Below are 18,732 nucleotides of genomic sequence, written 5' to 3'. Positions count from 1 at the left end.
CAGGAACTATATCCAGTTTCCTGGATAAACCATAATAGAAAAGAATATTTTAAAAAATATATAAGTATGTGTATAACTGAGTCACTCTACTGTACAGGAGAGATGGGCACAATATTGTAAATCAACTGTACATCAATAAAAAAAATTTTTTTTAATTTATGAATATGTATAAATGAATCACTTGTCTGTACACCTGAAATGAACAACATTGTAAATCAACGAAGCTCCAATATAAAATAAGATAAAAAATGAATATAGTGTGTTAACTGGTATCTGATGAAGGAAGGAAGGGCGGTGCGCTGGCTGCACTAGTAATAACGCAGCCAGCCACGACAACCGCCCACGCAACCCCACAAAAACGCCTCAGATGACAAAACAGTGGATATTTCAAACAGTAGAGGAAAGCCGAGGAGTGCCTGAACTGCAAGGACCACCAAGATCATAACAGGGTACCTCCTGGTCTCCAGGCGGGGTGGCATTTCATTGCCATTGTTAAAGAAAGTTATGAAATCTCAGAAACTTAAAGCCTTTTCAGCTTGAGGGGATTTCTCTTGGAAAAAGTCCCTTGCTCACTTTTCTTAAAGAAATTACACGAAGGACATTTTTCAAATACTTAAAAACCATACAGTTCTGATGGACTGTTTTCCACCCTTCTTGTTTGTAGGGGAAACATGAGAGGATATGTTCAATTTTACGGGATTTTTATTTAGATTTCACTGCCATCTTGAGATTTCATAATTCCACCTCAATCACTAATTTTTGCAAGTCTTGTCCAAGTGGCTCAGTCAAGAAAATGCTCATTCTGATTACTTTTAAGCATTTATGTAGTTGTACTCAATGCCTAGTGACACACAACGCTGTTACTGTGAGCAAAGCTTAGCTATGTGCTTCCTAAGACCTGGCCTGCCCCATTTTTCTGGTATGGAGCCTAGCGAGTGTCAGGAAATGCTGTTTCTCTGAAGGAAGGACCCAAACTTTCAATTGACAGGTACCACCAAGAGCTAGGCCTTCTCTGGTGGCTCAGCAGTAAAGAGTCGGTCTGTCAGTGCCGGTGACCCAGGTAGGGAGGATCCCCTGGAGTAGGGAATGGCCAGCCACTCCAGTACTCCTGCCTGGAGAATTCCATGGACACGAACTGGCGGGCTACAATTCAAAGGGTGGCAAAAAGTCAGACATGACTGAGTGACCCAGCACACACGCACCAAGAGCTAAAAATGAAATTCCCAGGAACATGCTGGGTGAACACAGGGCTCAGGGTAAGGGCTCCGGAAAGAAGATGTGACACCCCCGACTTCCAACAAGTCCACAAGCGGCTTCGGTCCCAACCGCTTGTCAGTGTTTCCCCGAGTTAAAGCCCCTTGGCATCTAATAACAAAAGTGTCTCTAGAAGGGAAATGTGAAATGGCAGGGCTTAATGAGATCAAGAATGTCTTCCATCAACTTTTCACATAGCTGGAAGGAGAGTGGATAAGAGTTAAGTTACTTTAAACTCTCGCCATGTGGTCCTAATCAGCTGTCCCCCGTGATGGATCGAACAGATAATCTCCTTCAAGCCTCAGCCTTACAGGGAGCACAGCGCCAGGCTGTAGAGAGAGGGGTCTGGTCCCCAGGGAAAACTCCAACCAGCAATGTCATCAGAGTCTATTTAAAATCCTAGCCCGGTCTGTTTCTTCTTTTTCACCACTTCATCAAAATGAGAGGAAAAAAAAAAATCCAGGAAAACCTGACCTTGTTCTAGATTTTTGGTGAAGCTATATGCAAAGGCAAGCCAGGAAATACCTAGGAATTTTTTTTTAAGATTTTTTTTTTTTGATGTGGGCTTTTTATTGAATTTGTTACAGTATTGCTTCTGTTTTTCATGTTTTGGGTTTTTTTAGCCGTGAGGCATATGGGATCTTAGCTCCCAAGCCAGGGATCGAACCTGCATCCCCTGCATTGGAAGGAGAAGTCCTAACCCCTGGACTGCCAGGGAAGTTCCCTCTAGGAATTCTTTACAGAGGATGGTTTGGAGTAGAATTTTGCCAATGCAGGTCAGCCTCAGGCTGCTGCCATTTTAGGAAACCCGCTGGGGGCTTCCAAACGAGTAATCCAGAGGCTGAGTCCAAACTCTGCTCACCCCAACATATTCCTCCATCTCCTGGGCAAATACATCAGGAAATGATGTGAGAAGGATGGCAAACACGAGCCATGACCTGACCTGTTTGCACTGGCTGCTTCCTGGGGCACAAGGTGTCTGGCACACTTTCTTCTCAATATCTGTGGGCTCACGCACCATCAATCTTAGCCCCCGAGACGGAAGCTTTGGGAACCCCTTCTTACGGGAGCATTCATGCTAGAATAGACAGAGGTTTCAGAAAGTAAGTGGAAGAAGGCATTCACTGAGTGAAGATAGACATGGAATGAGTAAGGGGGGCAAGGCGAGCAGCTCTTTGGGTAGGCAGTGGGAGGGGTGATGTGTACCTGCTGAAAACTGACTGTGAAAACCAGACAAGACCCTGGACAGGAACCAAACGATAACAGATAATGTCATAAATTTGGTAAAGCAATCCAGACCTAAAGAACTCAGCCGACCTGTAGTTAAGTGGTCTTTTTTTGTTGTTGTTGGAAGTTGATTTCTTAAATTTTTTTTTCTTGCTACAAAATGTCAACTATTTTAAGCACTGAGTGGGACCTTTCGGTGTGGGTTGGGGGGCTGACACCCTTGGTGCGTCCCCAGTTTAGAAATGTCATCACCAGCCAGGAAAAAGTGGAAGTGGAGTAAATCTGGAGAAAAGTGGAAGTGGACTCTGAGTAAATCTGGAAAAGAAAGTGGAAGCAGTCTGCAGACTGCTACTCTTTCACTCCATGTCCCTGCTTGGCTTTTTTCCCTCTTGTTTCATGGTCATGCTGACTGGAATTGCCATGCACTATGGCCAGCTGGGCAACAAACTCCCACTGCTCAGCCATCGTCCGGCTACGCAGTGTCACCCCAGCACCCTGTGCATGCTTCGAGGTGCACCAGACCAGGCAGGAGCCCAGGGGAGATGGTGTCAGGGCAGAATGATCCACAGAACCTCAGGAAGTCCTACGGGGGTTGGGGGTGGGAGGCTCAGTCAGGACTCTTGGAGGCATCCTCTTCACTCCCTGGAAAGCCTCGTTTTTGGACAACAGCTATTATCTCACAAAGTTAAAACCATGCATTTTAAAATCCTCACTAATCTATAGAAGTCGTAGTCCTAGAGAGGGACCAGGGGCCTCCAAAACCTTAAGATGCCAGAACTTTGCTCATGCCTCCCCCAGAACAAACAACAGGGTCTTGCAGGCAGCAGGTGTGTGATCCACGTCCACAGACGAACGCCACCTGCTGACCGCATCTCCTGGGTCACACCTGCTTTGTCTCAGGAACGTGATGAGTGTGTGTTGCACACAGGCACCCATCAGGGTGGGAGCCAGGTTAACTAGAGAAGAGGGGTTATTTTCATTACCACGTTCTCTGGCTCAGGAGTGATGAGCCAAAACCACCACGGTGTTCAAAATGGGAGTTGTTTTCTCAAACACAAAGCATAGAGAGGACCCCTGCACACCTGTTAAAATTTTAATAAGTTTACCTTACTTAATCAGAATGAGACTTTTAAACTTATTGTGCTGAATTGTACAACAAGAAGCACTTTCCACATTAGACCCAAAACCACACACACACACATGTATTTTACATTTATGTGGTTATCGTGTATATGTGTACCTGTGTTTGGGAAACAAGTTCTATTTTTTAAAAAGTTTCACTAAATCATACCTACCCTTACCTAAATCATACTACCCACCCCCACCCCTGGTAGGACTTCCTGAGGTTCTGTGGATCGTTCTGCCCTGACACCGTCTCCCCTAGACTCCTGCCTGGTCCGGTGCACCTCGAAGCATGCACGGGGTGCTGGGGTGACACTGCATAGCCGGACGACAGCTGAGCAGTGAGCGTTTGTTGCCCATCTGGCCATGAATGTGAAGTTGCTCAGTCATGTCCGACTCTTTGCGACCCCGTGGACTATAGCCTACCAGGCTCCTCTGTGCATGGGATTTTCCAGGCAATAGTAGTGGAGTGGATGCCATTTCCTTCTCCAAGGGATCTTCCCAACCCAGGGATCGAACTCCAATCTCCCTCATCGTAGACAGATGCTTGCCATCTGAGCCACCAGGGAAGTCCCCCACCTGGCCACAGCGCATGGCAATTCCAGTCAGCATGACCATGAAACAAGCGGGGAAAAAAGTTTTGCAATAAACTTAGATAGTTTCCATTTACTCTGCTTTATTTTTTTAAATGCTGATACAACTCACTCTTTTTTTTTTTCCCATGCTGCATAGCATGCAGGGTCTTAGTTCCCTGACCAGGGAGCGAACCCATGCTCCCTGCAGTGGAAGTGTGGAGGCTTAACCGCTGGACTGCCAGGGAAGTCCCACACCCCACTAATTTGATTCCACAGCCCAAGAACAGTTGCGGTTTTTAAGAGCCCTGCTCCTCTTAGTAACTGGAAACGTCTCTTCACCTTGTGGTGTGAGCTGGAGTGCAGCAGTGACAGACTGTGAGTGTGCACAGCGACAACAGGTTCTGGCTCCATCAGGTGACAACCCAAAGCTCTCCGGGACTGGGGTCTGGTTCTTTAAGGCCGGTCACTCAGAAAAACAGCCTGAAACCAGTGTAACCTATCATTCCTCAAGAGAAAACCACTGAGTTTGAAATTTAATAGAATGTAGTAACTGCATAATCTCTATTCCCAAAGACAAAAACAACCACTGGTCTACAGTTTGAAGTCAGTAACTGAACCTCCCAGTATAATGGGAACAGCCTTAACCTTGGGGTCTGACCTAGATCCTCTTCCTGGCTAGTCATTTCATTCCCTCTCTCTTGAGCGAATCACAGCAGCTATTTTCTCATACACAAAATGGATTTATGTATTTATCTCAGAATTATGCAAAAGTTCTTGAGGGAAACTGGAAGTGCTGTATAAGCAATTATGTTGAGTCTGTCTTAGAGTGTCTGTACCTTTAGTGCGGAGTATTTGTATTTGTTTGAGGGTCCAAAGCCATGCAGTGCTTTTTCCCACTAAATACATTTATGTGAAGGCACAGCGATCATTCTCCCCCTGGATACTTGGGATTATTAGAGTTTAATCACTTCATGGCAAATAGATGGGGAAACAGTAGAAACAGTGGCTGACTTTCTTTTTCTGGGCTCCAAAATCACCGCAGATGGTGAGCAGCCATGAAATTAAAAGACGCTTACTCCTTGGAAGGAAAGTTATGACCAACCTAGACAGCACATTAAAAAGCAGAGATATTACTTTGTCAACAAAGGTCCATCTAGTCAAGGCTATGGTTTTTCCAGTAGTCATGTATGGATGTGAGAGTTGGACTATAAAGAAAGCTGAGTGCTGAAGAATTGATGCTTTTGAATTGTGGTGTTGGAGAAGACTCTTGAGAGTCCCTTGGACTGCAAGGAGATCCAACCAGTCCATCCTAAAGGAGATCAGTTCTGGGTGTTCATTGAAAGGACTGATGTTGAAGCTGAAACTCCAATACTTTGGTCACCTGATGAGAAGAGCTGACTCATCTGAAAAGACCCTGATGCTGGGAAAGATTGAGAGCAGGAGGAGAAGGGGATGACAGATCACTGATTCAATGGACATGGGTTTGGGTGGACTCCGGGAGTTGGTGATGGACAAGGAGGCCTGGCGTGCTGCGGTTCATGGGGTCGCAAAGAGTTGGACACGACTGAGCGACTGAACTAACCACTTTTCAGTTATATACCCAGTGCATCTGATCATTTTTCCACCTGAAATGAAGCTGCTAGGTAAATCTCATTCATTTGATACATAAAGAAGAACCAAAGACAGGAAAATCTGTTGTGAAAATGCTCCAAACCACTTGCTTTAATAGACACAGAAAGACAATCAAGTAGAGAGAAGCAGAAGAGGTGAGTTTCTTTTACAGGGAAGAATGAGAAGATATCCACTCAACCACAGCGCATGGGTCCCTGTTCCTCTTTGCCTTTTCAACTATAATTCTTCAAGAGAAGATGATCTACTTCAAGAGCCCTGAAAATCTTGGGCCTGGAGAGGGGAGGCGTTCGGGCTGATTTCAAAGCTTGGGGAACTCAATATGCTAAGTTCAAGGTCTTCTAACCAAACTGGAGACACTGACCAAGTATTAAATACTTTGGAGATGCCATTAAAATCTCTTCTGGTCAGTCTCCTGATTTTACAGTCACAACTTAATATATTACAATACTAATGGCAATGAAATCCTTGAACTTAGAAAAGGCTGATCTGGAGCCAATTTCTTGTATGTACCAGAGTTATAAAAGAAATGTAAATATGTTCATTTTTATCTGCCAGGGGGATGACCACCAACCACCTAAGTAGCCCTGGTGTGTGTGTGTGTGCACATACGTGCATGCATGTGCAAGTAGTTCTAGCATGTGTGTGTGTGTGAGCATGTACACACGTGTGCACGCTCAGTCATATCTGATTCTTTGTGACCCCATGGACTGTAGCCCACCAGGCTCCTCTGTCCATGGGATTCTCCAGGCAAGAGTACTGGACTGGGTTACCATTTCCTTCTCCAGGGGATCTTCCCAACCCAGGGATCGAACCTGTCTCCTGCATTGGCAGGCAGATTTTTTTTTTTTTTTAACCACTGAGCCATTTGGGAAGCCCAATCCTGGCATGACCATTCAGCTAACATCTTTTTTTTTTTTTTTCAATTAGCAAAACAGTGAGGAGTACCTTAGAATTTTCTTTATGACCCATATTTTTGTAGCTATAATTGCTGGGGGGTTCCATTCATTTTCTCAAAAGCAATTCTTTGAAAACACATATAGAGCATTTTTCAGCTACTCTCATTCAACAGTCATCCATTAGGCTCAAGCCAAGGGTTTAACGGGAGAGGATGTCAATTAGCATGAGTGTAAGGTAGTGAGAAAAAGCTCTCCTTGGCTGTGGGAGCAGGGCCACTTGCCCCAGTGCCTCTACAGATTTCACGGGTCACCCTTCCACCACAACCCACCAGCTCACCAAGGTGGACTGAATCCCCCCAGTCCATCACCTTCTCTCCTTTCCCACAGTATGATGACAGTGACCTTGTCCCCAGCCCCTGCCTGCTGTTCACGTCTTACGTTGTCCTCTCTGATCTCCTCCTCCCACTGAGAATCTGACCACCTTACTCTGCTGCTAACACTTTTCCATTACTCCCCATGTAGGCTCAGTGGATTTTAGGCCCTTTGCTTATATAATAAAATGACGAGAAGAAAACCTCATAGGATTATTGTAAGAATTAGACAGCATAATGGAAATAAAACCATTTGTTTAAATAAAGTGAAACCACAAATGTAAGAAGATATATTAAGGGGAATTTAAATTTATCAGTAATTAAGTAAATTAGCTAACTAAAATTACTCAAGTAATTAAATTGATTTTAATGCATTATGTCAGCAGTATGATGGATTTATACAAGCTGTAATGTTGAAGTGGTGATATTGATTTTCCTCACATTACACATACAATATCAGATGTTATGGCCAAATCAGTGCTCAAGTGGGAAGCGTCTAAATAATAGTTTTGCTTATAATCCATATATGGCACTTGACATTATGTAGACAAAGCTATGCAGTCCTGATTTTTCCTCTCAGAACTCTATTAGACCACAAATCTTTACCTTTTCAAAAGATGTGTCTAATAGTGTTTCTCTTCATTATAGAAAACCAAAAGAAAATGCCAACACATCTGCAGATGCTTACCAGGGGTAGAAATTGTCCAATCACATGTTCTAGAATAAATATTCAACAACAAATAAGTTATAACCAGTTGATATCTAGTAAGTAATCACAGTTGTGTGTTAGGACACACAGTTGTGTGTGTCTCTCCAGAGACAAGTTTTGTGCCCCTGAACAAAATTAAACCTGTAATGTTGTAAATATCAATAAAAATGGAAGGCCAAATTTTCTCAGAAATAAAATTAGTAAGAGAATACAAGTAGGAAATGCATAAAATGTTAGGCTACTTGGAAAAGTTACAACTGCTTAATGAATTACATCACAGCTAACTTGGGTTTGTGGTTCCCTGATAGCTCAGTTGATAAAGAATCCGCCTGCAATGAGGGAGACCCCAGTTTGATCCCTGGGTTGGGAAGATCCACTGGAGAAGGGATAGGCTACCCACTCCAGTATTCGGGCCTGGAGAATTTCATGGAATGTATAGTCCATGGGATCACAATGAGTTGGATACAACTGAGTGATTTTCACTCACTTCACTAACTTGGATTTTAGTAAAGTGTGATCATGAGACCAAAATTGTTCTACCAGGAAACAGACAACAAAATCCATGTTACTATTCAGAGCAGTATAGTTACAGACACCCAGCAAATGTTTCCTAAATATCTGTTCATCAAATCGATTAACAAACAAAGATTCAGAGGCTCTCCTATGGTTACTACTATTGACTCAAATATAATTTTTCTTACTAGTGTTATTTAAAAATAACGACTCCAAGATTTTCCCAAGGAACACACAAAATACTCATGATATTCCAGAGTAATGTCCTGTGAAACACAAACAGTACATTTTACAGCCCTTCCCTCTCCAAGAATATGGTCTTTGGGATAGAGAATTTCCTTCTGTTCAACCAAACTGTGTGGGAGCTCTGAGATCCTGGGACTTGTAACTTTATGCTAATATTTGTGGACTTGTACCAGAAAGCAGACATAATACACATATGATACCGCAACCAGTACTCACACCCCCAGCCTCACACCAGACAGCAACAGTCAGTGATGGTGCTCTTTCCTACTTGGCCTAGAATTCATCCTCAATGTCAATCTCAACAGATATTCCACACAGCCCCGTTAATTGCTATGTGTATTCATTTGACAAATATTACTGAGCTCTTGCTATGAGCCAGGCACTGTACCCGGGAGGCAGTTTGCAGATAAAAGTAATTAAGGCGGACATGGACTTTGCCCTCACAGGGCTCAGACTGACAACTGATTTGACACTCACAGTGATGGTTATTTGCCAGATCTGCTCTGTTGTACAGTGGAAGTGGAGATTCTAGTTCTAAACAGCTAAGTGTGTCTTCTATTTTCAAAGGGGATGGAAGCTGACAGTTTCTGCACCCCTCCATAAATCATGAGATCTACTAAGTAATGTAGCAGCTGGGTAATAACTGAGTGTTATTTCTTAGGGGGAAAAAAAAAAGAGATGGTCTTCTTTCACTCATTTTAAGTATCTGATTTACAAGTCATGTTTTATGAGGAAGAACAAAGTGACAAGTCATCTTCCTTATTCCTTCCAGGGATCCATTTCTACTGTGGATTCAATAAAGGCACAGGAGAAAGTTTCATGAGAATTTCAGAATGAATGAATTTTGCCTCCACTTCCACTAGAGAGACAGGAACAGAAGTGTTTTCTTTCCTCTGCAAGGGGCAGAAAGAACATGACCTACTGTGTGGAGCTAGGAAAAACGATCAGATGGCTGAGCACGTGACATGATCCCACTATCCACTGCCGCTGGCACACTTCGTGTGTCTTCTCCTAATCCTGCCCTCCGGTCCCGCCCACCATCCTCTCTTCCATCTTGGGGAAGGTGGTTCTGCTTTCCCCAAGCAGAGTTCCCTGGCCTCCTTCCTCCTCTTATTTTTAAGTGGGCTGGTTGCATTCCTAGGGTGGGGATTAGCCAGGAAGCTGGTGTCTCCTCCAGTTCTCCACCCACCCAGAAAAGTGCAAAGTGTACAAACAGGAGTTTGGCAGAGCAGAATAGAAGAGTGGCCCAGTCAAAGGCGGGTATGTGTATACACACAGCTGATTCACTGCTGTTGTACAGCAGAAACTAACGCAACACTGTAAAGCAATTAACCTTCAAAAAAAAAAAAAATCAGGCTGATAAGAGCTAAGATACTACTGCTAATTTCATACTACTTACTGTTCTACTGTCTGTAAGACTAACCCCGCATCTGGAAAATTACATACTAGGCTCCAGTAAAACACTGTCTAGTTGCCTTATTTAAAAAAAAAGATGCCCACCAAAGCCTAAGTCTATGTGGGTGGTGCCTTCAATGCAAAGAGGCAGGTTTTTAACTCACTGGGAGGAAGATCCACGATGCTATTGACACTGACAGTTGGTTGTTTCCTTTTTTTAACCCAAGTTTCTGTCTTGAAGTGCCTACTAATTTTGATTTACGCATTCTTAGAGCTCTCGCTCGAAGGCTAGAGTCTTGTGCAAGATTTGGAAACTGGCTGGAATGAAACAAGGAAGAACAAAGGGACAAGTCATCTTCCTGATTCTTTCCAGGGATCCATTTCTCCTGTCACTTTATATTTCTTTGAGGATTTTACATTTCTTCCCTCTGAACATTATTTCCTTTCTTCATTGGCCAAGGAGGGCAAAGCTTAAAAAAATTATACTACAAAAATCATAACCAGAAAATGATTCAATTTTGTCTTTTGCCCTTTGCAGTGACACGTGCCAGCTCTTATATCATTACAATACTCGTTTGTGAACGTGAAATAATAATAATAATATCATGAATGGAATTAATTTTGTAACCTTCAAGCAACATTAGCAACACTACACTTACAAATTTAATAAAGAACAATGTTTTACAAGTTTAGCATATCAGAGAATGCAGTTGTGTGAAAGGACAAGAAAATCTTGTATTCTACTTTGGGCTTCTCAGTTAAGAAATAGAACTAAAATCTTGCCATTCATTTATTCATCCCGTGATGTGCCAGACAGTATTCTAGGAAACAAAGATACAGTGGTGATCAAAACAGACAAGGGCCACCCCTGTCAGGGAGCGTGCAGTTCACCAACCGGTCCTTGAAAATTCTGGTCGAAACTGACGCTCAAGAAACATATTAAAATGCACTCCACAAGTTTTGACAGCTAGGTAGAATCTCCTTCCTGGCCCATTTCATTCACACTCATTGAGAAAAGCGCCCTTTCCATGGACCAGGTGGACTGATGGCCTGCTGCACAGCTACAGAAAATGTGGGAAATGAAGCTCTTACCACTAATAAATATGTAGATGGTAGATTCTGTTTTGTTCCTGGAAGCCGGTGGAGAGAGGTATCTGCAGCTGTAGAAGCCGGTGTGGTCAGCCTGAGCCCCGTTCAAGGTCAAAGTGCTGCAGAACTTCCTGAGGTTCTTTCCACAGGCAGACTTAGTGATGTTAAGCTTCCCGCTTTGGGTTTCCCTGTTCACAGCTGCAGGCAGAGACCAGGCATGGGCAGCTCTTCCTCTGCAATCACAGAGGAGAAAACAAAACACCGTCAGGGTTAGGGCCAGGGCCAAAGCATTCATTTCATTACAAAGCACTATCCTGAGGTCTTGGGCTTCCCTAGCGGCTCAGACGGTAAAAGAATCCGCCTGCAATGCAGGAGACCTGGGTTCAATTCCTGGGTCAGGAAGATCCTGGAGAAGGAAAACCCACTGCAGTATTCTTGCCTGGAGAATCCCATGGACAGAGGAGCCTGGTGGGCTACAGTTCATGGAATCACAAAGAGTTGGAGACAACTGATTTTTATATAAATACTATATATATATAGTGAGAGAGAGAGAGAGAGAAAGAGGTCTAAGTCCAGTCATCTGCTTTATAGAAGAGTAACACATTTAGAAAAAACATTTAAACAACTCAAAATGTTCAGGGCATCCCTTCCTCTGATTCTGTGTGAGTGAGTAATTCACCTCTCTGTAGACAAATGAATCACCCTCCGTGGGAGGCTGGATGCATGTGGTTTGCACTTGGCAGATGGCGAGAGACCATGGCCGTCTACCTATCTGCTCTGGGAGGCCACCTTTCTACTCCCCTGGGGAAGGGTTTTGCCTTAGGAAGGACAAGCAGATGGTCCCCAAACCAATACAGTCACTCACCTGCATTTGAGATTCAGCCTCTGGCCAGCTTGCATCACGTACTGGGTGCCTTTTAAACTCAGTTCAGGCTCTTTTAATACTGAACCTGAACTAGATCCTGGAAAATAAAAGTTGAAGTGTATTATTTATTTTTCAAAAAAACATTTGACTGTTCCAGGTCTTAGTTGTGAACTCTCGAGTTTCAACTTGTGGGATCTAGTTCCCTAACGAGGGACTGAATCCAGGTCTCCTAAATTTACAGCATGAACTCTTAGCTACTGGCCCACTAGGGAAGTCCCTTGAAATGTGTTTTTTGAAAATTGCCCTCTCATCTTTTTCTTTTTTCTCTTTTAAGTTAAATCCTTTAAGTTCCTTTTATGGAAAGCTATAAATTGCATATGCAAAAAAGTACATCTAATACAAATATATTTTATTTCATAAAATTTTTGTAATCTAAGACTTGCTTACAAGTATTATATATCCTACTATGCCAAATGACCTAAACATATTCAAAAGCCCATTAATTTAGAACATTAATAAGTTCAATTTATGGTTCAAAAAACAACCATATTAAGAATATACTGTAACTTATTAAAATATTCAGGATTAACTATCAATGTCATCAAAAGTATATTTCTAATATTGAACCAACATGAGTCATTTGGTTATACAGGCCTGTCTGATCTTTTTTCTGAATACTTTTCCTGGATTCTAGACATAGTTCACTCATTAATTGAGTCATGGTATTTTGGGCAAGTCATTTCTCTTTCTGAACCAGTTTCCTCATGTGGAAAACTAATTATAGAATCAAAATCAGTTTTAGAAGCCACTTTGCTTATCTTACATAATCTCCAAGTTTCCTCTTTAGCGGAACAGAGAAGAGGGAACTGTCCGTTCCTACGTGACACTTGACAAGTATATTTTGTGGGAATCGCTGTGAGACCGTGAGGTCAGCTATGAAAGAGTGCATCAAAGTCAACATCTCCATATAACACGGTATCCCCATACAACACAACACCCCTTTACAGCATGATGTCCCTTTACAACACAACATCTCTATACAACACAACATCCATCCATGGGATCTGCTATGGGACCCTGGCCAAGTCACTTCTCTCCAGATCTCAGTTCTCTTAACTGGAAGGCAGGAGACTGGACTCGATGACTCCGGGTCTCTGTCCATTTCTGCCATCCCCAGAGCCAGGATTCTTCGAGCCACTGGTGCCACAGACGAAATTCTGCTGAAGCTCTTGTTGATTTATCAGGAGACAGCTCCATCAGGAGCTCTCTCCTCCTCCCCTACTCTCTCCCTCCTCTTTGCCCTTCTTCTACCAGCTTTTTCCTGGTAAAAGCAGGAGTTTGGGGCTCAGGATTAGCAGGGATAAAGGTCGGGGGAGGGTAGGTGGAATCTAGAAAAATGGTACAGATGATCTTACTTGCAAAACAGAAATAGAGATACAGATGTAGAGAACAAACATATGGACACCAAGAGGGGGGAAGGAGAGTGACGAGTGAATTGGGAGATTGAGACTAACACATACACACTACTGATGCTATGTACAAAATAGATAAACTGATAAGGCCCTACTGTACAGCACAGGGAACCCTGCTCAGTGCTCTGTGGTGACTTGGATGGGAAGGAAATCCAAAAGAGAAGGGATATATGTATACACAGGACCCATTCACTTTGCTGTGCAGTAGAAACCAAACCAACACTGTAAAGTCACTTTACTCCAAAAAAATTAATTTTTAAAAAATGGTCGGGCGAAGGAGAAAAGATATTCTCAGAGGGAGCAAAGTTACGTATGTGGAGCTGATCTTAGGGAATGTTTTCACATAAAAAATCAGCTTCCAGCTCTAAAACAGAGGGAGCTCAGCTTGGAGCTCTGTGATGACCTAAAGGGGTGGGATGGGGGGAGGCGAGGGAAGCTCAAGCAGGAGGTGATATATGTATAATTATGGCTGATGTGCAATGTTGTATGACAGAAACCAACACAACATTGTAAAGCAATTTTCCTCCAACTAAAAAGTAAATCAAAACAATAAAATAAATGATGAAAAAAAAAAAGGCTTCTAAAGTGGAATCCAAAGCAGAAAATGGGATCTTGGACCACAGACCTGCACGTCAGGTTCCACGGGGAAGTCTAGCAACGCTCCCTAGTGTTGCTCTCAGGTTCTAATAGTGCAGAGAAAACGAGACTTGGTGGCGCAGCTGCACCGGAAGCCGCACGTCCCCATGTCCCGAAGGCATGCCCTCGGCATTCCTGAGCAGGCCGTTTCTCGGTATCCTCATGAGTGAATCGGAAAGCCGACAGGCACAGTGTGGGGACTTGGTTCTCTGTCACCTGAGTGGCAGGCATGCTGCCTGGCATGTGACAGATAGACACCCCTTGTCACCAATACCTAGCAGAATCTCGCCCCTGCCCCACTCCCATCAGAGAATGTTTTCCTGGGTATGTAACTACAACAAAGATGTTAACATTATCTGCTTTCCTGGTGTTGCTGTTTTATTAAATATTTTTAAAGTCACTTTTTTTTAAAAAAGGTTATTTTTTAATGTGGACCATTTTTCAGTCTTTATTTGTTACAATATTGTTTCTATTTTGTCTTTTGGTTTTTTGGCCAGGAGACGTGTGGAATCTTAGCTCCCTGACCAGGGATCAAACCTGTACCCCCTGCATTGGAAGGTGAAGTCAACTACTGGACCTCTAGGGAAGTCCCCAAAGTCACTCTTATATACAATAGGCCCTGGCATCGAATTACAACTGGAACAAATGGTTCAGTACTGACTAGACTTAAGGTCAAATGACTGTACCATTGAGATCCAATTGGTCTATTAAATAACCTCACAGAACAGGCCAATGGATTCAGGTACCTAAAGAAAAATCTTGTCCTTTCCTCACCTTTTGAGTTTCCTGAGGTAAGAAGTAGCTCAAAATCCATGACCTGGAAGAACACTAGGGCTTTCTAAAGCCACAGCCAGCAATTGATAATGCCTGCCCTGAAAAACACCCGGGCCAGGGCATGGAATGTTGAGGGTTTCATTGAGCAATTGTTCGTGGGTTGTAACAGGTCCACCCAAGCTTCCTGTGGAAAATTCTGGGCAATAAGTGGTAGGTGTCTCTGTGGTTTGTGTGCACATAGTGAGCTTTCCCATCCAGGAGCAGCCAAGGGGAAGATGCCTTCCTTCTCCTGGCAGGAGGTGAGTCTTCCGTTTTTTTTCAGTTGCTATTTTGGTTTCCAAATTGTGTGACTCTTTGCTTTGTGAGCGCCTAAAACACCAGCACTCCTGACCCTTGTCAGAGAGAACCTTAAGCCTTAAAGAACCACCCAAAGTCCAGCAGAGAGAAGTGTCACGCAGAGAAGATCCCTTAAAAAATATGCCCTCTGCACGTCCGTCTCTGCTGGCCCCACTTCAGCCTCCAACCAAAAAACAGAACAACACAACCAACCTGAGTGATTAGCTAAGACACTGAGAGAAAAACAGCATTATGGGAAAGTTTAGGGGGAGAGAAATGTTGATAGAAATATTTTGCTATAGAATTTGTTTCCACCAACATAATGAATTTTGTACTTGGAACAAGGAAGCTAGAAAAAAATAGGTGATTGAAAGAAAAGAAAGTAGAGGTATAAGGAAATGGTATTTTGAAGTAACTGGACACTTTGGGACATCACATTCTTCAGTTAATAGGAAACTAGAATTTCATAAAGATGAACAGAGATGCCAAAACTACAGTTCAAAAGGAAAACCAACAAGGGAAAAGTGAGACACTTATTCCTCAACTGCTCTGAAATTTCAATAGGCTTTAAAACATTTCTTTGAAGCGGTTTAATGCCCTTACACCTACTTGTGTAATGAAATATTTAACTAATTTTTTTTTAGTATCTCTGGCATGTCAGACATTTTTCCCAACTCGATCGTGATGTGTATAAGGACGTGAATATGCATATATTCCAAGAGCCCACATCTTCCCACCAAGGAAGACTCTGTTTGCTCTGCTCATGAGTAGGTCAGAGTCACATTGTTCATTTAGAAATAAATCAACAGGATACTTCATTTCAAAGGGTGGAGTGCTATGACTTTACAATGGTCCCCCATTGTGAGGCTCAGATGGGGATCAGGACTTTTCACTGTTTGCCAAGGTAGCCTAGAAGCCTGGTTTAAAAGTTATTGTCTCCTCAGAGAACTAAGTGGTCTGTGAACAATTGTTTTCATCAAAGTTAACAACAGTAGAATCATGGGGGTCCAAGGGATCTCCTTATATCAGGGAAATAACTATTTAAATAAAACCAAACAGAAAACTCAAACAAAAAATGCAATCAACAACGTGAAAAGGCACTGCACTGAACGGGAGAAATTATTTGCAAATCATTATCTGCTAAGGGGTTAATATCCAAAATGTATATTTAAAAAACCCACCCACAACTCAACAGGAGAAAACCAAACCAATTTTACAAATGGGCTGCTGCTGCTGCTGCTGCTAAGTCGCTTCAGTTGTGCCTGACTCTGTGCGACCCCATGGACTGCAGCCCACCAGTCTCGTCCATCGTGGGATTTTCCAGGCAAGAGTACTGGAGTGGGTTGCCATTTCCTTCTCCAATGCGTGAAAGTGAAAGTGAAGTTGCTCAGTTGTGTCTGACTCTGTGCGAGCCCATGGACTGCAGCCCACCAGGCTCGTCCGTCATGGGATTCTCCAGGCGAGAGGACTGGAGTGGGGTGCCATTGCAGAGGATCTGAATATCTTCCCCCAAGACAGATGATCCACACACGAAGATGCTCAACATCACGGGTCATCAGGGAAACGCAAATCAAAACCACAGTGAGATATCACCTCACACACAAAATGACTGTTATCAAAAGGACACGAAATTGTAAGAATTGTGGAGAGGGTGGAGAAAAGGGAACCCTTGAGCACTGTTGATGGGAATGTAAACTGTGCAGCCACTACAGAGAACAGAAAGAATTTTTCTCAAAAAGTTAGAAATAGAACTATCATATGGTCCAGCAACTTCACTTCTAAATATTTATCTGAAGGAAATGAAAACACGGAAAGACATGCATTCACATGTTAACTGCAGCATTATTTACAATAGTCAAGGCATGGGAGCAACCTGAGCATCCACTGATGGATGTAAAAAGAAGATGGATGGGTCTATGTACTCACTGGAATACTACTCAGCCGTAAAAGAGAATGCAATCTTGTCATTTGATTCCATACAGATGGACCTGGAGGCCATTAGGCTAAGTGAAATAAGTCAGAGAAAGACAAATATGGTATGGGCTCACATGTGGAACCCAAAAAAATTCTCAAAACAAAAACAAACTAAAGGCAGACTGTGGACATGGACTTCTGTCACATGCTTCATTATCAGGAAGAACTAGTAAGGTCAAGCAGAGTGGGCTAACAGCATTAAAAAGCTGACATGCATATATGATCTTATGTGACCACTGACACTTTGTATTGTCCTTGTTTGAATAGTTTCCCTCGTTGTCTGTCTGTTCTGTGTTATCGGGTAGACAGAAAGAGAAGAGACCTTTATGGCCTTTAAATGAACACCTCTTCATTCCCTACATGATGACCTCTGGGAGGAAGCCCACGCATAGACGGTCCTAAGATGCTGCCCTCTTTCCCACTTGTACTTCACTGGCAAGATGGGATGCTTTCTTTGATCTCAGTGGGAAAAGTGAATAAAATTCCAAGTAAATAAAAAGGCTTTATTTTGCAACCAAATCAAAGCCCAAATGACTGAGACTCTTTCTTCAAAACTACCATGATGGACACTGAAAGAGGGAATGCTGACTTCAGGTCATCATCAAGCCTTGCCTGTCACTGTTAAGACTGGGAGACGGCTCTTATATAAAAAGTGGCCCCAAAGTATCTTTAGAATACCACTCTTTTTATTTATCTAAATAATAATAGTGCTCTGATGGGTTAAATGCAACTTCTACACAAGCTCTTTAGCCCTTCTTTCTTCCAGACACCCCCTTACCCCTACTATACTGAAGTCAAAGCGTTGTTCTCTGTAAGAAAGGGGACTTTTTCAAACAGGAATCATGAAACAGCTGTGTTTCCATTTTTGATTGAGAACGTGAATTCCCCCCCCAGCTCTACTACTAACTAGCTCTGTTGTGGCCAAGAGCAAGTCACCTTAAGCCTCAGATTCTTCATCAGCTCACAGAGGAGGCTGGGGTTAGATTCTGACAGCCCCTTCCGGCCTAAAAAGCCAGTGATTTTTATATCCACAGTAATTAATAGCAATGTACAAGTTAGAAACCACATTTTAAAACATAACTACTGGAAAAACAAATAACCCATTTTAAAAATAGATAAAGGATCTGAATAGACACGTCACATGCCAGTTAGCAGATAAAAAGATGCTGGAATCCAGGAGGAAAATGCAAATCAAAACCACAGTGAAGTACCAATTTCACACCCACTTGGATGCTTCAATTAGGAAAAAAAAATAGTAAGAAGTGTTGATCAAGATATGGAGGAATAAGAGCCCTTGTATATTGCTGGTAGGATTATAAAGTGATGCAATCATGTTGGAAAACACACAGCAGTTCCTTAAAAGGGTAAACATAAGTTAAACCTATGACCCAGCAATTCCACTCTTAGGTATCTACCCAAGAACTAAAAACATATGTCCACATAAAAACTTGTAAACAGATGTCCATAGCACCATTACTTCTAATATCCAAAAAAGTGCAAACAACCCCAATGGTGGATAGATAAACTAAATGCAGTCAATCCATACAACGAAACCTTATTTGGCAATAAAAAGAAATAAAGTACAGAGACATGCCACAACATACATGACCCCAGAAAATGCGGTGCTGGTTCACACAGAGCCAAGG

The 18,732-nt window shown here is 42.7% G+C and overlaps 1 protein-coding gene and 1 long non-coding RNA gene across 3 annotated transcripts in view; both read right to left on the bottom strand.

The window, feature by feature from the left end:
* The window catches only part of FLT1 (fms related receptor tyrosine kinase 1), a 205,945-nt gene that overhangs the window by 160,503 nt on the left and 26,710 nt on the right, over nucleotides 1-18,732 (bottom strand). For both annotated transcript variants that reach the window (XM_040266732.1, XM_040266731.1), the window contains exons 2-3: nucleotides 11,895-11,991; nucleotides 11,033-11,262 (exon numbers count right to left, since the gene is read on the bottom strand). In XM_040266732.1, coding sequence (XP_040122666.1) covers nucleotides 11,033-11,262; nucleotides 11,895-11,991 — 327 coding nt within the window. The remainder of the gene's footprint in view (nucleotides 1-11,032; nucleotides 11,263-11,894; nucleotides 11,992-18,732) is intronic.
* Nucleotides 2,606-8,147, bottom strand: LOC120882915. Its single transcript, XR_005725613.1, has 2 exons — nucleotides 4,183-8,147; nucleotides 2,606-3,963 (listed from the first exon to the last, which is right to left on the bottom strand). It is a non-coding gene; the product is annotated as an uncharacterized LOC120882915 (long non-coding RNA).

The sequence above is a fragment of the Oryx dammah genome, unplaced genomic scaffold (genome assembly GCF_014754425.2).
Source record: "Oryx dammah isolate SB20612 unplaced genomic scaffold, SCBI_Odam_1.1 HiC_scaffold_24, whole genome shotgun sequence".
In the NCBI taxonomy this organism is placed as follows: domain Eukaryota; kingdom Metazoa; phylum Chordata; class Mammalia; order Artiodactyla; family Bovidae; genus Oryx; species Oryx dammah.
This window is presented reverse-complemented; position numbering and strand designations above follow the sequence as displayed.